This window comes from Melozone crissalis, unplaced genomic scaffold, assembly GCF_028551555.1.
Source record: "Melozone crissalis strain CALT ecotype California unplaced genomic scaffold, PUWL_Pcris_2 ptg000041l_1, whole genome shotgun sequence".
Lineage (NCBI taxonomy): Eukaryota > Metazoa > Chordata > Aves > Passeriformes > Passerellidae > Melozone > Melozone crissalis.
In genome coordinates this window covers 10,832,606-10,854,510 of record NW_026535819.1, presented here as the reverse complement: position 1 = coordinate 10,854,510, position 21,905 = coordinate 10,832,606, and the positions used below count along the sequence as shown (strand labels likewise).

Below are 21,905 nucleotides of genomic sequence, written 5' to 3'. Positions count from 1 at the left end.
GGGCACACAACACCCCTGGCCTGTGCACTCAGGGTCACTGGGGGCGTGTGGCACAACCACGGCAAGAGGGGGATGAGCTCACACTGCTGTGAGTCAGGGGTGACAGGAGCAGGCACTGCCACCCCCAGGTGAGAGGAGCAGGCACTGCCACCCCCAGGTGACAGGAGCAGGCACTGCCACCCCCAGGTGACGTTTGCTCAGAGAGAGGCTCAAAGAGGAATAACCTGAGCACCTGGGCCAGGTGACACAAGCCCTGGGAGCATCCCAACATGGAACAGGAGCTGAAGAGCACCTGTGGGGCAGGTCCAGAGCCACCTCAGGGTGTGCAGGAACCACAGACCCTCCTGAGCTGGAGGGACCATCCAGGGCAGCTCCTGGCCCTGCACAGACACCCCAACAGTGCCACCCTGGGCACCCCCGTGACACTGGCACTCCACACACTGGTCTGCACTCCCACAGGGAATACTGAATTACTCCTGTTCTCTGGGGGTCTGGGGGCAGTGCTGCAGCCCAAGGTGGGGCTCAGTGGGAGACACCCCCTTCAGAACCAGCACCAGCCTTGCATGCTCCTGCCTCCCCACACCCCCAACTCCATGTTTAGGAAATGGAGTGAAACACAAAGAAAAATCATATTCCTGTTCAAAAATACACACACCAGTGATCTCAACATCACCTCACAAACCCTGTCAGAGCAGTGAAGGTGGGAAGTGCTCAGGGAGGTGAGGGGACAGATGGGAATCCATGAGCCAGCTGCTGGGCAGGGCAGGAGTCTGAGCTGTACCTGGAGATCTACGGCAAGCACCCACACTCCAGGCAGCAGTTTGAGGTACAACAGCTTTCTAGGCAAGAAGAATTTATAAATAAACCCAATCCTTCAAGCCATTTTAATTCTAAAATAAAATAAGTGTCACGCCCAGCCACGCTCGCAGCACAGGACAAGGCAGGGCTGAGGGGGCACGAACAGGGATGTGTGGAGAACACGATGCTCTGCAGCACGGCCGCGAGCGGGGCACGGCCCCGTCCCGGCTGTCACCGGCCCCTCCGCAGCGGGACAGAGCCGGGAGCGGCCCCGGGGAGCGGCCCCGGGCTCAGTTCACGCGGCAGGCCCGGATCATGAGCAGCTGCAGCAGGATGAACACGGGCGACATGATGAGCCCGTACCAGAGCTCCCGCGTGTGCTCCACCAGCTTCTGGCACAGCAGCATCTCGAACACGAACTTGAGGCTGAGGATGGTGAGGATCCAGAAGAGCCGCAGCACCGCCAGCCGCTTCTCGCCGTCCTGGAACAGCCGCACGGACACGATGGTGGTGAAGTAGGTGCTGAGCCCGTCGGCGGCGAAGAACGGCACGAACACGATCCACCAGGAGAGCGCGGCGGCCGCGCCGTCCACCTTGAGCACGAGCAGCACGGAGAAGGCGAGCAGGGCCAGCCCGTGCAGGAAGATCTCGAAGGTGGCGAAGCCGAGCCACTGCACGAGCTCGCGCAGGGAGAACAGCATCGTCCGCGCTGGGTAACGGCACCGACACCGGCACCGACACCGACACTCCTTAAACCGGCACCGGCCCGGCACCGACAATCCCCAAACCGGCACCGACACCGGCACCGCCACTCCTCAACCCGGCAACGACACCGGCACCGGCCCGGCGCGATACCGGCACCGGCACAAGTGCTCAAGCCGGCACCAGCACCGGCCCTTGACCCGGCACTGGCGCAGCCCGGCACCGGCACAAGTCCTCAAGCCGGCACCGACACCGGCCCTTAACCCAGCACCGGCCCGGCCCCGGCCGCGGCCCGGCCCCGGCACCAGCCCTGGCCCAGCCAGGGACCAGGTCCAGCCCGGCCCCAACGCCGACACCGGTCCCAGCCCCAAGCCCTGAACCTGAACCGGCACCGGTACCGGCACCAGGCCCGGCCTGGCCCGGCCCGGCGGCGCGGGGCGATGGCGTCACGGTGAGAGGCGACAGGCGGGTGACGTCATCATGCGGAGATACGGTGAGCGGGGAGCCCCGGCCGCTCTGCCTCGATGATGACGTCAGCGGGGACTGTCGCGAAGTGGTGACGTCAGAGGCGGCATGGGGCCCGTCCATGGTGAGTCCCGCGGAGCGGCCGGACCGGGCCCCGGGGCCGGGGGTGCTCAGCTGGAGAGGAGAAACCCCGGGAGAGCTGGGGAGGGACTGGGGACAGGGATGGAGGGACAGGACACAGGGAATGGCTCCCACTGCCACAGGGCAGGGCTGGATGGGATATTGGGAATTGGGAATTGTTCCCTGGCAGGGTGGGCAGGCCCTGGCACAGGGTGCCCAGAGCAGCTGTGGCTACCCCTGGATCCCTGGCAGTGCCCAAGGCCAGGCTGGGCAGGGCTGGGAGCAGCCTGGGACAGTGGGAGGTGTCCCTGCCATGGCAGGGGTGGCACTGGATGGGCTTTAAGGTCTCTGATGACCCAAAGCAGTCTGAGATTCTGCGATTCTATTTTACATTATTATGATTTAATTTAATATTATTCTGTGGGCACATGGTGATGGCAGCTGTTTGCAGCTCAGACAGGTGCCAGGGCTGGATCCCCTCTGGGCTGGGCCCCTGCTCTGCCAGAGTCTGGCTGAGAGCTCAGTGCCTGTGTCTGTCACTGAGCCTTCCGGCCCTGCCCCAGCCCCTCGGGGGAGGGAGGGCTCCCAGGGCACACAGGAAGGTTACACCAGGATTGGGGAACAGCCCACCCAGGGCTGTGCTCACCCTGGGCTGCTGAGGGCAGTTGGGTGGGTTTTGGTCACTCCTCTGGCCTGGCAGGGGGACAAGGAGCACAGTAGTGTCGCTGCTTATTCCATGGGCTGGGACATGGGATCCCTCCCTCAGCGCTGCACAGGGGTGGGAAGAGAGCCTGGCAGCCTTGACTCGCTCTGCTGAATGCCAGCTGCTCACCATGCCTGTGCTGGCTGGGTGCTGTGCCAGCCCCTGGGGGTCAGTGCTGCTCAGCCCAGCCCTGCCCAGCCCCTGTCCCTTCCCTCGTGTGACTTCCCTGCTGTTGCCTCCTGCAGATGGCAGAAAAGGGACTCCTGGTGCTCTTTGGCAGCCAGACTGGCACAGCTCAGGACACGGCGGAGAGGGTGGGCAGGGAGGCCCAGAGACGGCACCTGCGCTGCCGGGTGCAGGCCCTGGACAGCTGTGACCTGGTGAGTGTGGGACACGGGACAGCTGTGACCTGGTGAGTGTGGGACATGGGACAGCTGTGACCTGGTGAGTGTGGGACACGGGATGGCTGTGACCTGGTGAGTGTGTGTGGGACATGGGACAGCTGTGACCTGGTGAGTGTGGGACACGGGATGGCTGTGACCTGGTGAGTGTGTGTGGGACATGGGACAGCTGTGACCTGGTGAGTGTGGGACACAGGGCTGCTGTGACCTGGTGAGTGTGGGGGACACAGGATGGCTGTGACCTGGTGAGTGTGGGACACGGGGCTGCTGTGACCTGGTGAGTGTGGGGGACACAGGATGGCTGTGACCTGGTGAGTGTGGGACATGGGATGGCTGTGACCTGGTGAGTGTGGGACACAGGGGGGTGAGTGTGGGACACGGGGCTGCTGTGACTTGGTGAGTGTGTGGGACACTGCTGCTCTGCCCTGGACAGCTGTGACCTGGTGTGTGGGTGTGGGACACAGGGCTGCTGGGGCACTGCCACTCTGTGCCAACCCCATGGGCACGGACACGTCCCACAGCACCACGGAACCATGGCACAAGCTGAGTTGGAAGAACCCATCAGGATCATGGAGTCAGCTCCTGGCCCTGCCCAGGACACCCCAACCATCCCACCCTGTGCCTGAGAGCGTTGTCCAAATGCTGTTGGACTCAGACAGGCTTGGTGCTGCTTGCTCCAAGCCCTGTCCAGCCTGGCCTTGGACACTTCCCAGGATCCAGGGGCACCCACAATTTCTCTGGGCAACCTGTTCCAGAACCTCATCACCCTCACAGGGAAGAATTTCTTCCTAATATCTGACCTAAACATGCTCTCCTTCAGCTTATGGACATTCCCCCTTGTCCTGTCCCTCCGTGCCTTGTCCCCAGTCCCTCTCCAGCTCTTCTGGAGCCCCTTTAGGCACTGGCAGGGGCCCTGAGGTCTCCCTGGAGCCTTCTCTTCCCCAGGCTGAACACCCTGAGCTGTCCCATCCTGGCTCCAGAGCAGTTTGGAGGCTGCTGAGCTGATTGTGCTGTGTTTGTACCCTCAGGCCAACCTCATCCACGAGCCCTTGGTGGTGTTTGTGTGTGCAACCACAGGCCAGGGAGACCCACCTGACAACATGAAGGTAGGAGCTGCTCCTGTCCTGTTGCTGTGTGTTCCTGCTGCAGGGCTCTCTCTGCTGGGGCAGTTTGAGCTTGTTCTTGCTGGGGGAGCTTTGCAGCAGCACCAGGCACATGCCAGGGAACAGGAGCAGGGGCATTTGAGCAGAAAGCCGTGCTCCCCACTCTGCTGGGCTGGGTGGGCTGGGAGCAGGGCCAGGCAGGCAGGAGGTGCCTGGCAGCAGCAGCACCGGCTGCATGTGCCTGTTGTAGATGTTCTGGCGGTTCCTGTTCCGGAAGAGCCTCCCTGGCAGCGCCCTGTGCCAGCTGGACTACGCCGTGCTGGGCCTCGGGGACTCCTCCTACCCCAAGTAAGCAGCCCCAGGAAGCTGCAGGGGAGAGCAGAGTGGCTGGAGAGCCAAGGGGGTAAGGGGAGACAGAGTCTGATTCTGGAGCAGCACCTCAAGCAAAATGTAACTCCCACCAGCCTTAAAAACCCTTCCCCTGCTGTGTCCCTCCTCACCCCCAGGAAATAGGCTGCTGCCCTTTTCTTTCCTCCCAAGCTCACCAAGGATGCTTTGGTGGGTCAGACATCATGTGTCAGTCTTTTATCACAGCTGTGGGCCAAGGCAACAGGGGACATCAAACAGAGGTGGCAGCCAGCCATGCTGGTCCCAGGTCTCTCCCAGAAGGTTGTTCCTGTGTCTCAAAGAGCCCTAGTGGGAGGGATGGGTGTGCCTGGGCTCTGTGGGGCACTGAGGGGCTGGAGGGAAGGAAATGTTCTATGGCCCAGGGCACAAGCTGCCCCGAAGGGAACCTGGATCTCCCCTTGTCCTGTTTCAGGGCTGGGCACAGCCTGTGAGGGCCAGCAAGTGGCACCCAGCTGGTTCTGTGAGCTGGCACAGGCTGGGCAGGACATGGGCCAGGTCACAGTGCTGGCTGTGCCTGTGTGCTGCTCTGGTGGCCCTGGCAGTGTGTGCTGGTGCTGTGGCAGTGCCTGCTGTGCTGCTGGAGCAGCCCTGCCCTGTGTTGTTGTTCTCTGCTCAGGTTTAATTTCATTGCAAAGAAGCTGCACAAACGGCTGCTCCAGCTCGGGGCCAACCCGCTGCTGCCCGTGGCCCTGGGGGATGACCAGCATGACCTGGGGTAAGAGCCCAGAGGAGGGGGTGTGGGGGGCCCCGGGGTGCCCTGCAGCTCTGTCCTGGGGCTGATGGCAGGGCTGTGTGCTGCTCCCACCACGGGGCTGCTCCTGCAGCTCTCTGGGAATGTGCTGATCCCTGCTCATAACCCTCCTGTGCCAGCACCTGGGCCACCTGCAGCTCCAGGGTGTCCCATGGCCCCCAGAACGGGGCCATGACCCCTGGCTCAGCCCCAGCCCTGTGCAGAGCAGGGCATGGCTGTGCCACACAGCCCTGTACCTGCAGGCATTGCAGCAGCCTCAGCTGTGCTCACCTGGCAGGGGGCAAAGGCTGTGGATGGCTCAGGGACACAGTGACCCAGTGCTGCTCAGGGGCTGGAGATCCTCTTCAGGGCTCAGTGGTTGGGCCCTGGAGAGCGATTGAGTGCATGGAGTGGCTGAGATGTGTTTGTTCCCAGACCTGAAGTTGGAAGGGAATGGCCTGGGGTGACTGTGGGAATGGTTGTTGGGCATGGGCAGGGGTAGCAGGGCTGGACCCTGAAGGGATGATGTTGCTGCAGCCTGAGTTTCCCACTTGCAGGCCAGATGCAGTGGTTGATCCCTGGCTCGTGGCCTTGTGGGAGAAGATCCTTGCCTTGTATCCTCTCCGTCCTGGCCTTGAGATCATCAGTCCCGACGTGCGGTGAGTGCAGAGGGTGAGCAGGGACTGCTGGGCTGCCTGGGCTGCTCTGCAGAGTGGAGATGGACTCTGCTTGGAGCAGGAACCCTCCCCACACAGCTTCTGGTGTCCCCAGTGTCCCCTGTGCTTTGGCCACAGGTGGCCCATCTCTCTCTGGATGGGTGTCCCCTTTTCCCCTGGGAACTGTGACTGTTCTGCCCATCTGTCTGTCCTGAGGTGCCTCTGGCCCTGGTAGAGAGTGTGTGCCCTGCATGCTCAGGAGCCTTGGCATCTCCTCCTGGTGGTCTCCATTGCATCCCCTTACACAGGCCAGCTCCAGGGGATGGGGGCAATGGCTGGTGGGTACAGTGGGACACTCCAGGCCTCTCCCTGCCTCTCATCTTGCAGCAGCAGAGCAGCTGTGGCGTGGAGGTAACCCTGCTGCATTGCATTGCTGTCCTTCCCACAGCCTGCCCCCCAAATACACACTGCACTACCTGCCTGAGGACTGCCCAGAGCCTGAGGGTGCCCTGCTGCAGCCAGCACCCCCCCGGGGGGCTCCCTGTGAGCTGCAGCCCTTCCCTGCCCGCGTGGTGTCCAACCAGAGGCTCACAGCACCCGCCCATTTCCAGGATGTCCGGCTCATCGAGTTTGACATCGCGGGCTCAGGGATCACGTGAGCATTTTCCTCACTCCCCAAGCTCTGTTGTGTGGGTTCAGGTGTCCTGGAGCCTGCCCTGCTCTTCTGCTGCCCTCCCTCACTGAGATCTGAGGCTGCAGTCTTGTGGTCGTGGTCCCTGCTGCAGTGGGGGTCCTGCCCATGGGCCAGCTCCCTTTGCCTGTTGCTGGCACTGGGAATTTGGCTCCCCTGGGGTGGGTGCTGCTCGGGGTGGCCATGCTGTGGCTCTGCCCCGTGGCTGTGCTTGGCAGCTCCCCCTGCATCCCCAGGTTCAGTGCAGGGGACGTGGTGATGGTCCAGCCCCAGAACTGCCCTGAAGATGTGCAGCAGTTCTGCCAGCTGCTGCGCCTGGAGCCACACAGACGCTTTGTGCTGCAGCCCACGGAGCCTGGTAGGTGCTGCCTGCTGCTCCTTCCCCTTCCTGCTGAGTCAGGTCATCCCCTGAGCTCTGGCCCAGCCTGGAGCTCTGCTCTTCCTTTGCTGTAGACCTGGTTGGGAGTGCTGGATGGACACAGGACAGCTGCCTGTCCTTCCCTCCAGTGCTGTGTGTGTGCATCCTGTGCAGAGCCAGTGGGACTGGAGAATCCAGCAGTGCCAGGCTCCACCTGAGCCTTGTGCCTTGGCAGCCCCAGCACAGAGTGGGGAGGATCCTACAACCTTCTCAGCCCCAGGCCCACATGGGAATCTTGTGCTTCCTTGCATGGAGTGTGCAGGTCTCTCCATTCTCTGCCTGTGCCCCAGGGACCTCCTGAGGGGCTCCTGCAGCCATAAACCAGCACAAGCAACCAGAGGAACTCCTTGGAGGCCCCCCAGAGCTCTTGGTGCCTGCATGGAACAGGGAGCATTTTTCTCCTGGCTCCTGAGTGCCCATTCCACCTCCAACTTCCCTGTGTCTGTCCATGCTGGAATTTCTGCCTGGCAGGCAAACCCAAGAGAAATTCAGGCTGTTCCTCACACCCTTGGGAGAGACGTGGGAGACACAGACAGGCCTGACACATGACACTGCTGGTTATTTCCTCTACATTGTGTGCAGGCGGGGTGGGAGTCATGTGGATAAGACATTACCCCAAAGCATCTGCCAAAAGTGAGGGACGGCTGAACACTGCAGACTTCCTCTGTTGCAAACCTGTGGGCTTGAAAAGCAAGCTGGGGAGAGCAGGGACTGGGGGCCCACAGTGGGAGCAGGGACAGGGGAGCTGGCTCCAGGAGCAGTGGGTGCTGCAGGCAGCAGGGCTGGCCCTGAGCTGTCCCCGCTGCCTTGCCTTGCAGGCACACCCCTCCCTCCCCTGCTGCCACAGCCCTGCAGCATCCAGTACCTGGTGACACACTACCTGGACATCTCCTGTGTGCCACGGCGCTCCTTCTTCGAGCTGCTGGCCTCCTTCTCCACCAACGAGCTGGAGCGGGAGAAGCTGCAGGAGTTCAGCTCGGCCCAGGGCCAGGAGGAGCTGTACAGCTACTGCAACCGGCCCCGCAGGACCACGCTGGAGGTGGGGCTGCCCTCAGGGCTGGGCTGGGGCTGAGGGCACCCAGGGCACCATCAGCCATGCTGTCTTGGCTGAGGAGTGTAATCTCCTTCACCCACTTTCTGGTCTTCATGGATTTCCACCGGTGGTTAAGACCAGCTCAAGATCCTTGTGGGCTCTGGGGTGGGCTCTGTGCTGCTCTGGGGGGCACAGGGCAGTGGCACAGGGGGGTTGGTGCTCAGAGGTGCCCGTGTGGTGCCTTTGGCCGAGGGCAGCGTGGCACAGCTGTGTGGGACAGCCTCTGGCAGCCTGAGGGAAGGCAGGCTGCTTCTGGGGTCACCAGGCCTCACCCTCTTGGCCCTGCAGGTCCTGTGGGATTTCCCTCACAGCACATGTGCCATCCCAGCTGATTACCTGCTCGACCTCATCCCTCGCATCAGACCCCGTGCCTTCTCCATCGCCTCCTCCCTGCTGGTAAGAGCTCAGCCCTTCTGGCCTCATTTCAGAGTCTGAGCAGAGGGTCTGGCAGGGCCTGCACTGACTGCTGCTGCAAATATCCCCTGGAGCCTCCACAGCCTGCCCAAATCCCTGCTCTGCACTGAGCCTGCAGCAGCCTGATGTGCTGCATGCAAACTTGAGGGCTAGGCCAACCTTCAGATTAGGAGAGTTGCTCTCCTGCAGCCCTGCAAGTGCCAGGACTGTCCCAGCCCAGCTCAGAGGTCTGGTGTCACTGTCCCTGGGAGCAGTGGGATGTGGTGCCACCGCAGTGTCCCGGGAGCTGGGCACGGGGAGTGCTGCTCCCTGCTCCTGCCAGGAGGTGGCAGAGGGACCGGCCCGGCTGCCTGCGGAGCCAGCCCCTGCACGGCTGCATTTGTGCTCCACGGGAGCAAGTTGGGCTGGACAGTGACCATCGCTGTTGCCAGCTGTGCAGAGCATTCCTGTAGCAGTGGTTCCTCAGGAAAGCCTCCTTCCCTGTTGGAAAGGTTTTGTGCAGGGGTGTGCTCCATTATTAGTGGCTGTGCCAGACTGGGATGGGTGTTGCAGGCAGCCTGGTGGGAGCTGGGCACAGGCTCTGTGTCTGCAGGAGGGGCTGTCCTGTCCATGGGGAGCTGTGCACAGGTTGTCCCTGCAGGAAGGGCTGTCCTGTCCATGGGGAGCTGTGCACAGGCTCTGTCCCTGCAGGAAGGGCTGTCCTGTCCATGGGGAGCTGTGCACAGGCTCTGTCCCTGCAGGAGAGGGTGTCCTGTCCATGAGGAGCTGTGCACAGGCTCTGTCCCTGCAGGAGAGGGTGTCCTGTCCATGGGGAGCTGTGCACAGGCTCTGTCCCTGCAGGAGAGGGTGTCCTGTCCATGAGGAGCTGTGCACAGGCTCTGTCCCTGCAGGAGAGGGTGTCCTGTCCTGGTGGGAGCTGGGCTCAGGCCCTGTCCCTGCAGGAGATACAGTGTCCTGTCCCTGGGGAGCTGTCCATGGGGTGTGTGCTCATGGCTCTGTGTGCCACAGGCCCATCCTGAGCGGATGCAGATCCTTGTGGCCGTGGTGCGGTACAAGACGCGGCTCAGCAAACCCCGCCGTGGGCTCTGCTCCACCTGGCTGGCTTCTCTCAACCCAGAGCAGGGTAAGTGCCTGGGCTCTGAGGGAATCCTGAGTGCTTCCCACAGCACCCAGGGCTCATCTCTCGGGTGTGATGGAGCTGTGTGGGTGCTGACCATGGGCAGGAGCTGCCTGGCTGGAGCACCAGCTCCATGGGGAGCACACTGGCTTGGCAGGATGGTCCTGCTGTCCTTCCTCACTGGCCCCTCCTCATCAGAGCACACAGAGAGCTGTGCCTCTCCAGCTTACCCTGACCTCCCAGCTGCTCAACCCTGCTGTCCCTCTGTGGGCTGCTCCTGGTGTCTGCTGGGCACCTCCAGTGCCATAGCCACAGCTCTGGGAAGGCTGGTCCCTTCTTCCACAGAATCACAGAAAAAACTGAATTTGAAGGGACCTATAAAGATCATCAAGTCCCACCCCTGGCCCTGCACACACACCCCAACAATCCCACCCTGTGCATCCCTGAGAGCCTTGTCCAAATGCTCCTGGAGCTCTGGCAGCCTTGGGGCCTCCCTTACATCCAGCCAGGCTGGGATCTCTGCTTGCCTTCACCACTGTGTTCCCTGGTACAGGCTGTGTGAGGACAGGGCTGTCCTGCAGCCCATGTGCTGGGGGGCTCTTGCCTTGCTCTGGGCTTCACTCAGCTTCTTGCAGAGGCAGTGCTGAGACAGCTGAAGGGCTCTTCACACACACAGTGTGCCCTCAGTGCCAGGGGGTGATGACCCAGCTCTGCCTGTGTCTTTGGAGCACCCTGGAAGAGCTGGGTGCCCACTCACCTTCTGTAGGCAGGCACAGGGGAGTGGTGGAGTGATGCTTGTCAGTCTGTCTGTCCCACAGGTGATGTCCGGGTGCCTCTTTGGGTGAAGAAAGGAGGAATGAAGTTCCCAGCTGACCCTGGCACCCCTGTGATCATGATTGGCCCTGGCACAGGGGTGGCACCCTTCCGAGCAGCGATACAGGAGCGGGTGGCGCTGGGGCGCCGAGGTGAGGGATGGTCCTGGGAGCCACTCAGGATGCCCCTTGCACAGACAGATGGAAGGATGGACTGGGGGCTTGTGAGGGTTCCACTGGGTCAGGCTGTGCTGTGTTGAGCAGAAGCAGGCTGAGCTCTGGGGCAGGTGAGGCCCAGAGCCTGCTGTGCGCAGCCTGTGGGGTCATTCACAGGCTGTGCTGCAGGGCAGCTCCTTGGGTTGGGTCAGGCTCTGCAGAGGCTCTTTCTTGGCTCTCTGAGGGTGAACACAGGTTCCTGAGCTCAGCTGCTGCTGCACTGTGTCCCATCCTCATTCCCTTGGCTCAGGGAACAGGCAGCCCTGAAGGACGTGTTCTGCCCTCCTCCTTTTTCAGCAGACAGGGGCCTCTGGTTGCCACAGGTGGCTCTGCAGGCCAGGGCTGTCAGGCAGGTGGCACCAGCAGTGCCCAGCACTGGGTGCTCCCAGCGCAGCCCTGGTGCTCTGCTCCTGCAGGGAACTGCCTCTTCTTCGGCTGCCGACACCAGTCCAAGGACTTCTACTGCCAGGCAGAGTGGGAAGAGCTGGTCACAAAGGGCTTCCTGACACTCTTCACAGCCTTCTCCAGGGACCAGGTCAGTGCCCAGAAGAGGAGGGTGGATACAAGAGCATCTCAGGCAGTGCTGATGGGACTCTGCCAGGGCACCATCTGCGAGGGATCTGGTGAGGTGGCACAGTGTGCACCTCCTTCCCCCACACACCTGAGATCCCCTCCTGCCCTGCAGAGGTGTGTCTGGCTAAGGTGGGCTGGAAGGGTTACTGGGACAAGGCTGGAGAACAGCAGAGCAGATAAGGCATTAACCAGTTTTGTTTGGCTGGACCACGTGAGTGATAAAAGGCTCCCAAGCCTCTTGGAGGGTCACCAGGCAATAACTCATTGGTTAAATACCCCTCCTGATGGTGTCCCTCTGAGCCCTGGCTGCAGCTGAGGAGCTTGGCCTCTGTGCCAGCTCTCTCTGAGTCCCAGATACACAGAGAAAAGCTCCCCATGGGTATGAGCACACCCACAGCTCAGCCCCTCACTTTGCTTCCTGCTTTCCCAGGCAGTGTCTCTGGTGGGCAGCCCTTGTGCCCCCTTGGGGCTGCAGTGCTGCCAGAGAGGCTCCCTGAGCTGGGGATCTGTTTCACTGCCTTCCTCTGTCCCTTGGTGGCACTGAAAGCTCAGCCTGGCTTTGGAGCAGAGATGTGATAAAAAGGGAATTGCAATCTCTGGAGCTCAGCTGCACCAGCCCAAGTCCTTTCTCCTGGCTGTGTGCATGTGTTGACATGAATTCATTGTCTTTTATCCACTCACTTGTAAGGCAGGAGCTGGGTGCCTCTGTGCAGGCTTTCCAAGTCTGTGAGGAACAGGAGCAGCACTGCAGAGGGTGCTGAATGGCCAGTGAGGGGGCACCTGCTGCTCTCTGGATCTGGAGAGCAGCCAGAGCCACCTTCTGCTCTTGTTGACTGTGGAGGGGCAGGAATTCCACTGGAGTGTCCCCTCTCTCCTGCTCCACCAGCCAAAGCAGTTTGTCACCAGAGTCCTCTGCCCCCAGGGCAGAGTGGGAGCACAGCCACATCCCACAGCCAGGTGGGATGAGCCACACTGGGCTCATTGTGCCTTTGGCTTCAGGAGATACCACAGCCTTTAACTCATCACAAAGTTTGTGAAAGACCCGGGTGAGGGCTGGGATGCTCCATAGCTGAGCAGAGTTTTGCTCTTCTCTCTGAAGTCCCTTTGCAGGTGCCCCCTGTCCCAGCACACCCACCTGCAGTGCAGACTGGTCCCAGCCAGACCTGGATGTCCTGAGACATTGTGACCCCAGTTTGTTACTGGGGGCTCTGCTTTTGAGCTCCTCAGATGGTGCCCTGGGAGCCCAGCCTGGCTGGCAGGGCCTCTGGCAGCACTGAGCTCGGTGCTGCCGAAGCTGAGGCTATGCTGGTGCCGCTGAGGGCACTGCCCAGCCAGGGCTGGCACAGCCAGGGCACCTGTGGGACCCACAGTGCCCAGCTCCTGGGACAGCCTGGGCTTGAGCTGCTTAGGGCTGTTCCACACACATCCCCAGCCTGCAGGAGCTGAGCCCCAGCCAGAGGGGGGCCTGCGGAGGAGGCTGTGCCCATGGCTCAATATGGGGGTGTGGGGAGGAGGCTGTGCCCATGGCCCAGTGAGAGGAGGGCATGGGGAGGAGGCTGTGCCCATAGCCCAGTGTGGGGAGGAGGCTGTGCCCATGGCCCAGTGAGAGGAGGGCATGGGGAGGAGGCTGTGCCCATAGCCCAGTGTGGGGAGGAGGCTGTGCCCATGGCCCAGTGTGGGGAGGAGGCTGTGCCCCTAGCCCTGTGAGGGAAGGAGGCTGTGCCCATGGCTCAGTGTGGGGAGGAGGCTGTGCCCATAGCCCAGTGTGGGGAGGAGGCTGTGCCCATGGCCCTGTGAGGGGGGCATGGGGAGGAGGCTGTGCCCATGGCCCAGTGAGGGGAGGAGGCTGTGCCCATGGCCCTGTGAGGAGGCTGTGCCCATGGCCCTGTGAAGGGAGGAGGCTGTGCCCATGGCCCTGTGAGGGAAGGAGGCTGTGCCCATGGCCCTGTGAGAGGGGGGTGTGGGGAGGGGGCTGTGCCCATGGCCCAGCTCACCCTGCAGGATGGGGCATGGGGGACGCCCAGCACAGGGCCTGGCCTTTGTCACAGTGTCACCTTTGTCACGGGAGCCCTCTGGGCCAGCAGTGAGTGCAGGCACGTTGGCAATGGTGTTCTCTTGGGCAGGAGCCAGCGCTGGAGGCAGTTGCTTGGATTCTTGAAGTCTTGTGGATTAACCCTTTGGGAGCTCTCCTTGGCTGGGCTGTACTGTGCTCAGAGCCAGTCCCCATCCAGTCCCTAAGCACAGTACAGGGGCAGGGACTGGGACTGAGCTGTCCCTCCAAGCTTTCTGCCCTTCCAAGCTGTTTCAGGTCTCCAGCAGTCAGGGGTGCAGGGAAGGGTGTCTGTCCTGTAGCAGACTTGGCACTCAAGGGCCACAGAGCCTCCTCTGCCCATGCTGGGAGAAGAGGGAAGGAGGGAAGCCCTGACCAGTGGACACCCAAAGGATTTGGGGGCTGCTTGGGGCCTGGTGTTCCCCCCTGAAGCTCCTGCTGCTGCACCCATCTCCCACCAGCCCAACCCAGTGCAGACATCGGGTGTGGGGTTCCTCTTCCCCACATTGGTCATTGATCCAACTGCTTCTCCCAGTGCCTCCTGTGCTGCCCTGAGCTCCTGGGAACAGCCCCTGAGAACAGGAGCTGGGGCTGCTGCAGGCTCAGTGCCTTGTTTCCCTGCAGGAGGAGAAGGTTTATGTCCAGCACCGCATCCGGGAGAATGGGAAGCTGCTGTGGGACCTGCTGAGCACTGAGAATGCTCATATCTACCTGGCTGGGTGAGTGAGAGCTCTCTCTGCAGGGCTTGAGGGAGCAGGGCTGCACATTTCTGCTTCTTCACCCATCTGGAGGCGTTTCCTCGGCTCAGCCCCGTGTTGCAGAGGGGCAGCTCATTTCTCCTCTCTGTCCTGCTCCAGGAGCCCTGGGCTGGGAGGGACGTTTGTCACCTACCCCATGCTCCCCTTAGGAGGGCACAGCTGGAACTGGTAAAGCTTCTCCAGCCAATGCCACCTGCCCAACCCTCCCCCTGCAGCCTCTGACCCACAGCACATCCACACACAGCAGAGGCCCGGCCCCTGCACAGCCCTTTCCTCCAGCACTGCTTGATGAAACTGGACAAAAGGCTTGTGTGGCACCTGTGGCAGGTGGGCAGGATCCCCAGTGCTGCTGGGCTCAGGAGCAGCTTTGGGAGCCTTGGCACACTCTCTGACTCTTTGCACCCAGAGCTGCCTCCCGGGGCAGTGACCAGCCCTGTTGCACCCCAGCCAGTGTCCCTGCACAGCTCAGGTGCCTGTCTGGGGCTGGTTGCACACCTGGAGGGTGGCTCTGGCTTTGGGGTCAGAGTGCTGGCAGCTCTGCTCTGAGCTCTCAGAGCCCTGCAGTGCAGGGAGGGGCTGCTCCCCGTGCCCAGGGTGAGCCTCGGGCAGTGCCCTGTGCTGCTGGGCTGGGCAGAGCCCGCCCATGGCGTTTGCCGTGCCCCCTGTGACCTGGGGAGGGCGGGCCTGGGCCCGGCTGTCACACAGCAGCGAGTGCAGGAGGTTCTTTCCTGCCTGTCCTTCAGGAGAGCAGGAACTGCCCTGGTGCCTGGCAGGGCAGGACTGGCCTCGCTGCATTCCTGGGACAAGAAGATTGGTGTTTACTTCCCAGGAAGTGGAGGCCAGGCCACGCCACTGTGTCCTTCACTGCTGCAGCACAGGGCTTCCTGGAGCCTCACCCCAACCTGGGCATTCCTGCCCTTGGCTCTGGGCTTTGGAGCACTTGGGATTTGGGGATGTGCCTCCATCTACAGCCCAAACGCTGAGAATATTGAACTGTTGGGTCATGGCTTTGTTCTCTCCTTCCATTCTCTTTCCTGCTTTTTGGTGCTGATGGAGATCCCCAAAGAGAATCAGTTTCTAGGAAAGGGCAGGGCCTGCACGGCTGTCCCCATGGCAGATTTTGTGTGGCCCTGAGGATGGTATTTGGACATCAGGGTTGCTCTGAGACTCCTCTTGTTGGCAGCTTTGTCCTGGTGTGGGGTGTCCCTGAGCCCCCATCAGCCAGGTGGCATCCAGAGCCTTGGGATCCCTGCACAAATGACATTGTGCTGATGGCAGAGGACACTGTTCCTCCTTTCCTGAACAGCCCAAACCCTGTAGAAAAGCTTCCAGGATCACCATGCCCCCACAGCTCACAGACTGAACTGTCAGTGAGCTGCAGGCAGGAAAGCGCAGGTGGGTGATCCTGTTTGCCCCCAAATTCACAGTCTCAGCCAGGCTGGGAGAAAGCTGGGGGAAGTGACTCCCGAGCTGTGTGCCCCTGAGCAGCAGCCCTGGGCCATGGGACACTTTTCTGCCTTCCCTTCTGGGGCCAGGGGGCTCTGGGGAGCCACGGCTGCATCTGCTCTATGATTGTTCCTCACTTGTCTCACTCAGGGGCAAAAAGGTTGAAAATGTCTCTTTTTCTGAAAAAAAAAAAAAAATAGCTATTTGACATGTTTTCCATCACAAAGCCCAGCTCCATTATCTTGTACTTGCATATCAGTGCCTGACTCAGAAACAATGCGACTCTTCCAAAAAAAGAAGACCTCCTTTCTGGGTATTTTGGGATGTTAATCAGCTTCAAACGCAAGTCAGAATTCTGCCTTGTTCTTGGGAAACAGCAAGGACGTTGCCAGATGCTCGTGCCAATTGGAGCAGGCTGGGAAATTTTTTATTAGATGGTTTTTTTTGTCGCACAGGCAGTTCATCAAATGAAATTCTCTCCAGGAAAAAAAAAAGTCAGAATTTCTGATTTCCCATAAGAAATAATTGTGCTTGAAAGCGCTGTGTTCTGTTTGGGTATTTTCTACACAGGGGCTCGATGTTTTCTCCAGCATTTCTCTGATTTTGAGGTTTGAACTGGCTTTGGTTCCAAATGCCACTATCAAACCAATCATTCTGGATTTCCTGAGAGCAGGCAGCAGCAGGACAGGAGCGGCTGCTCTGCCCAGCTGAGGATCAGACATGTTTGACATTGAGTGATTCCAGAGATGAAAGGACAGGTTCCTGCCTTCCTGCTGATAAATTCCAACCCGTGCATGTTGCCTGTGTCTCTCTAATGAGGATGCTGGCAGATGCAGCTGTGTGGGGCTGGTGTTTGGGCTCCTGACCTGTGGTGCTCCTTCCCTGGGCTCTGGGGCCCATGGCCACGTTTTTGCCTGTGCTGAGGAGCCCTGTGGATAACAGCCCTGCTCTTGAGGGAGTGCTAGGAGCTGCCTCTCAGGCCTGTCATTTACCCTGTGCCAGGACAAGGCAGGTTCCCACTGCCCTGTGGTGGGCTTGGCCACAGGGACTGCTGATTGCTGATCCTGGAGCACTGGGGCTGCTGCTCTGCCCCCTGTGCTCCTGCTCACCCTCCACTGTGTCCTGCTCTCTCCCCAGGAATGCCAAGCAGATGCCAGCAGCAGTGGCTGAGGCCCTGCAGTCGGTGCTGCAGCAGGAGGGTGGCCTGTCCCCCTTGGAAGCAGAGGAGCATTTCACAGCCCTGGAACGGTCCCGGCGCTTCCAGTCTGAAACCTGGTCCTGAGCCTGGCTCCTGCCTCCCCTCCCACTGCCTGAATAAAGGAGCCAGCAAAGGGATCTGCCTCTGGCATCTTGCTTGGGCTGGATTTACCCAACAGCCCCTCCCTGACAGCAGCAGGGCCATGGCAGTGGGGGGACCCCATCTCCTGTGCCCACACCCCACCAGAGCAGGGGCCAGAGGTCTCTTGGGGGTTCTGCTGGTTGGCTTCGGTGTGGGCTGATCTGCCCCCCATGCCCCAGCCCCAGGGGTCCCTGTGTGGGGTGGGTGGCACCCAAGGGTGTTGCTGGAGCCGTGGAAGTGGCAGTGGCCACTGTTTGTGGCAGGGCCAGAGGAAGGGAAGTATTGCATGGGAGTCTCTCCACCCCAGCATTACTCAGCAGCACTTGCTGCAGGAGGAGGCTGCCTGGACAGACCTGTTCCCCCTGCTTCCAGTGGGCAAGGCCAGCAGGCACAGGCACAGGAGGAAGCCTTGATGCCTCTGTCTCTGCTGCCAGTTCATCATCCTAAGCCTGCTGAGTCTGAGCTCCAAGTTCCTGCTGAGTTATCCCTTTCCTTGAATGCCTGCTCAGCTGCATGTCTCCTCCACCCCATCCTGGGAGCTGCTTCCAGCCCTTTCCCTGCAGCCTCGAGGCTGTGCACCCTCCTGGCCCTGCCCGTGCCCCAGTGGGACCAGTGCCACCACCTTCCTCCCCCAGTTCAGGGAACTGGGTGCCACTGCGTAAATAGCAATTAGGAGCAGGGCATGAGTCAGCAGGGACATTCCCTGGGAGCAGGCTGGGACAGGAAGGGACAGCTGTGCCACGCCATGACTGTGACCCAGCCACCCTCCCATGGTGGAGTCATGGGGTCCTGCAGGGCTGGGCAGTGCCTGGGGCATTGCTGGAGCTGTGGTGCTGCAGTGAGGGGGAACAGGGACATTTGGGGGCTCCCCACCCCACTGCTCTGAGCAGCTCTTGTGCTGGCACACCCTGGCTGGGCTGTGTCCATGTGCCAGGGACAGTGGGGCTGCTGCAGAGCTGCATGGCAGTCACCACCCTGGGGCCACCATCCCCTCATCTGGGGCACTGTCCCGGTGGGAAACCTGGAAGGAAACTTCCAGGCCCTGCAAGCTGCTTGTGGGACGTGACAAGGAGAGGTGGCCCTGCACAGGGACCAGCGTGGGGGACAGGGAGCTGGACTGGGGCCGTGCAGGGCCTGTTCTGGGAACTGTCCTGGGGCAGCGCAGGGTCGGGGCTGAGACTGTCCTGGGGCAGTGCTGGGGCTGTACAGGGTCTGTGCTGGGGCTGTCCTGGGGCAGTGCAGGGGTCGTGCCGGGGCTGTGCTGGGGGACTGCACTGGAGGAGCACAGGGCCGTGTTGTGAGGCTGCACTGGAGGAGCACAGGGCCGTGTTGTGAGGCTGCGCTGGTGGAGCACAGGGCCATGTTGTGAGGCTGCACTGGAGGAGCACAGGGCCATGTTGTGAGGCTGTACTGGAGGAGCACAGGGCCATGTTGTGAGGCTGTGCTGGTGGAGCACAGGGCCATGTTGTGAGGCTGCACTGGAGGAGCACAGGGCCGTGTTGTGAGGCTGCACTGGAGGAGCACAGGGCCATGTTGTGAGGCTGTACTGGTGGAGCACGGGGCCGTGTTGTGAGGCTGCACTGGAGGAGCACAGGGCCGTGTTGTGAGGCTGCACTGGAGGAGCACAGGGCCATGTTGTGAGGCTGTGCTGGTGGAGCACGGGGCCGTGTTGTGAGGCTGCACTGGAGGAGCACAGGGCCGTGCTGCCGTGCCCCAGGGTCAGGGGTGTGGGCAGCACTGGGGACAGAGGTGACTCCGCTGGTGCTGGGCGCGGAGAAGAGGCGGCCGTGTGCCCAGCTCCTCCCCAGCCCCGGCGGGAGCTGATTGGCGCAGGCACGGCTCCTGCCCCGGGCTCCCTGCATTTGAGCCACTTCCAGAAGCTGACAAACCAGACTGGTTACAGCCCGGCTCGGCCCCAGCCCTGCCTGGCCCACGGCAGGAGGCAGCTGCCTGCGCGGGTGCCCGCCACGCCTGCTCCCTTCTGGCACAGCGGGCAGCGCCCAGCTCGGTGCCCTCTCCTCCGGACCGTGGCGGGTCAGTACTGCATTGCTGCTGGGGAGGAGGAAGAGGAGGAGGAGGAGGAGGAAAAGGCTGCTGGATGCTCACGGTGCTGCCCCTCTTGGGGTGGCCTCGGTGAGGGTGATGGGGCTGCACCAGGCGCTAGAGGCTCCTGACCCAGCGCTCCGGGAGGGCGCCCCAAAGCGCCCCGGAGGGATGTCGGGACTCTGTGCGGACACTGCTGCCTCCAAACCCTTCGGGCAGCCCTGCTGAAGGATTCTCCTGCCCTGGAGCAGCACCCACGTCCCGCACCCAGCCCCGAGGGGACCCGGCGGGCGGGGGCCGAGCGGGGTGGCTGCTGTGGCCGCCCCGATGGAGCCGGCGGCGGGCGAGGGGGCACAGCCCGGGCCGGTGCCGGCAGCCGGTGGGGAAGGATATGCCGGGCAGCGGGACCAGAGCGAGACCGCGGGGCCGGGGGACCCCGGGGAGCCGCCCCAACGCTGTGGAGAGGAATCTGCTGCTGCCTGGAGATGCTGGGAGCTGCCACGGACGGAGGATGCCAGGGAGCCGCTCCTGCCCGGGCATGAGCAGCCGCCTGCCCTCGGTGCCTCCCTGCCTGCGGGGCAGGACCCTCCCCGCGGGGAGAGCCCACGGCCCGGCTCCCAAAGCGTCTCCAGCTCCATCCTGAGCCTCTTCGGCGAGGCGGAGAAGGCCCCGAGCGGCGGCGGGGCAGGGGCAGCGGAGCCGTGCCCGGTGCTGGCGGGCGGCGAGGACGAGTGCCCGATCTGCACGGAGCCCTACGACGAGCAGCGGCACAAGGCGGCCGTGCTGAACTGCAGCCACGGGCTGTGCCGGGCCTGCCTGCGCGCCATCATGGACACGGCCACGGGCGCCGAGCTCGGCCGCGTGCGCTGCCCCATCTGCCGCCAGAAGACGCCCATGCTGGAGTGGGAGATCTGCAAGCTGCAGGAGGAGCTGCTCCTGCTGCACGCCCAGCCCGGCTCCCCCGCAGCCCTGGCCACCCCCCGGCCCCCTGCCCTGCCGCCCCGGCGCCCGGGCCTGGCCGGCGCCCTCGAGCATCGCTTCCAGGTGCGCTTCCACACCAGCCGCATGTTCGGCTGCCTGCCCTGCGTGCGGTACCCGCCCTGCCTCATCCGCGCCCTGGCCCGGCTGGAGCGGCGCTGCCGCTGCTGCTACCTCGTGCTGCTGGCGCTGCTGCTGGCCGCAGAGATGCTCAGCCTGCTCCTCATCTTCCTCCCCATCCTGCTCATGGTGATGCTCTTCCTCATCCTCGACAAATAGCGCTGGCTTTGTGCCCTCGGGCTGAGCGTGCGTGGGGAAGGAGCCCGGCCCCGGCTGTGCCCGCGGCCGCGGTGCCAGCGGGGAGCAGGTCTGTGACCCTGGTACCCGGGACACCTGGCACTGCCCGTGAGCCCGGGCCGGGGGAGGCAGCGCAGAAGCAGGAGCAGGAGCCGGAGCAGAGGGAGGCGACCCTGGAGCTGGGCATGACCTGCACCGCGGTGACATCGCTGCCGCAGCCAGGGGGCGGATGGAGTGGGGCACATTCCTGCCTGGGGCACATCCCTGCCTGGGGCTGGGCACCAGAGAGGCTCTGCGGGCAGAGCAGAGCTGTGCCATGGACTGTGCCACGGGCTGTGTCATGGACTGTGTCATGGACTGTGCCATTGCTGTCCCATGGGCTGTGCCATTGCTGTGCCACGGGCTGTGCCATTGCTGTGCCACCTGCACCCAGGACAAAGGGGCTGGGATCCCCCAGCATGCACTGAAAATACAACCTGTGTTTGTCCCACAGCCGTGTCCAGCTGAGTTCAGCGCTTGGTCTCAGTGTGTCCCCCTGGGGCCTGGCAGTGCCACAAGGAGGGAATGGGCACAGCCAGTGCCCCCACCTACGAGGGGAGCGTGCTCCACCATGGCACCTGCCAGCCCCTGCCGAGCCGTGCCAGCCCGTGCTCAGCCCGTGCCCTTCGGGGAGATAAGTGAGCAAACACGGCTCACTCAGTGCCACACACGGGTGGAGGAGCCTGTGCTGAGGGGCACTGGGGCTGTGCCCACACGGGCCCTGCCATGGAGCAGGAGTGTCCCAGGGCTGAGCAGGGTCTGGGCTCTGCCTTTGCCAGCCTCACGTGGGGGCCACACGCCAGCCAGGGGATGGCTGGGTCACAGTGTGGCTGCTCTGCACCCTTGTTCCTCCCCAGGGGGACAGGGATGGGGATCTTCCCAGGCTTTCAGCCACCTTGGGGCTGGTGGTGGGTGGAAGGGAGCTGTCAGACCCTCGAGGTCCTGCCAGGATTCCATTTCAGGGATGCTGACAGCCACCTCCACAGGCTGGAATGTGCAGCAGTCTGTTTGTCACTCTGGCCTCCTCTGGGTGTCCTGCCAAGGCTCTGTGCTGACCCCATGCCAGTTCCCCCCTCCCTGTGCTGTTCCCCCTCTCTGTTCCCTCAGCCCAGCCCTGCTGGGGGCTGGTGACACTGCTGTGTCCTGTCCTGCCTGGCTGTGCTGGGCTTGTGCAACCATCCCCTGTCCTGGCTTTGCCCTTCTGCCCTGGAAACACCCTTGGGCACCTCCCCAGGGTTGTGGCTGTGGAAGACAGGGTGCCAACCCCCTCTTCCTCTTCCCCTTCCTCCTGCCCAGAAGCTGGGGGGTTGAGCAGCCAGCAAGCACTGCTGTGCCCCCAGAGCCCCACAGAGAACCCCTGTCCTTGTGCCCAGGAGGGCAGAGACTGGGGCTCTGGGCTTTGCCAGGACACTGCTGCCATGGGCTGCTCTGGCAAAGTGCTGAGGCACAGGGTGGGAGCAGGGCACCCCAAAACAGGTCAGGTCAGCAGGCAGAAGCAGATGGGTCCCCCCAGCCCGGGTGGCACCAAGGAATAT

General features: G+C 62.5%; 3 protein-coding genes across 4 annotated transcripts; 2 read left to right on the top strand and 1 right to left on the bottom strand.

Annotated features, from left to right (window-relative positions):
- Positions 1-987: 987 nt before the first annotated feature.
- TMEM203 (transmembrane protein 203) lies at positions 988-1,896 on the bottom strand. The gene has a single exon (XM_054284285.1). It carries the CDS (start codon positions 1,497-1,499, stop codon positions 1,089-1,091), a length of 411 nt encoding a protein of 136 aa, XP_054140260.1. The 5' UTR covers positions 1,500-1,896; the 3' UTR covers positions 988-1,088.
- A 105-nt stretch (positions 1,897-2,001) lies between these two features.
- NDOR1 (NADPH dependent diflavin oxidoreductase 1) lies at positions 2,002-17,007 on the top strand. Of its 2 annotated transcripts, XM_054284281.1 has the most exons (15): positions 2,002-2,089; positions 3,034-3,168; positions 4,218-4,295; positions 4,543-4,640; positions 5,317-5,415; positions 5,988-6,089; positions 6,535-6,741; positions 7,014-7,135; positions 8,014-8,234; positions 8,577-8,684; positions 9,711-9,825; positions 10,638-10,784; positions 11,264-11,382; positions 14,095-14,189; positions 16,812-17,007. In XM_054284281.1, exons 1-15 carry the CDS (start codon positions 2,087-2,089, stop codon positions 16,954-16,956), a joined length of 1,794 nt encoding a protein of 597 aa, XP_054140256.1. In that variant the 5' UTR covers positions 2,002-2,086; the 3' UTR covers positions 16,957-17,007. The 2 variants fall into 2 exon arrangements, with proteins under 2 accessions (XP_054140256.1, XP_054140258.1); XM_054284283.1 differs by lacking the exons at positions 2,002-2,089; positions 3,034-3,168 and adding an exon at positions 3,618-3,632.
- A 1,498-nt stretch (positions 17,008-18,505) lies between these two features.
- On the top strand, positions 18,506-20,343 carry LOC128942075 (RING finger protein 208). The gene has a single exon (XM_054284284.1). It carries the CDS (start codon positions 19,384-19,386, stop codon positions 20,311-20,313), a length of 930 nt encoding a protein of 309 aa, XP_054140259.1. The 5' UTR covers positions 18,506-19,383; the 3' UTR covers positions 20,314-20,343.
- The last annotated feature ends 1,562 nt before the right edge of the window (positions 20,344-21,905 follow it).

Bases quoted from the DNA above. Each gene is read 5' to 3' on its own strand.
- TMEM203 (XM_054284285.1), bottom strand. From the start codon at position 1,499: ATGCTGTTCTCCCTGCGCGAGCTCGTGCAGTGGCTCGGCTTCGCCACC.
- NDOR1 (XM_054284281.1), top strand. The intron at 4,641-5,316 runs GTAAGCAGCCCC...TTCTCTGCTCAG, and splicing joins GGGGACTCCTCCTACCCCAA to GTTTAATTTCATTGCAAAGA. The intron at 11,383-14,094 runs GTCAGTGCCCAG...GTTTCCCTGCAG, and splicing joins CAGCCTTCTCCAGGGACCAG to GAGGAGAAGGTTTATGTCCA.
- LOC128942075 (XM_054284284.1), top strand. From the start codon at position 19,384: ATGGAGCCGGCGGCGGGCGAGGGGGCACAGCCCGGGCCGGTGCCGGCA.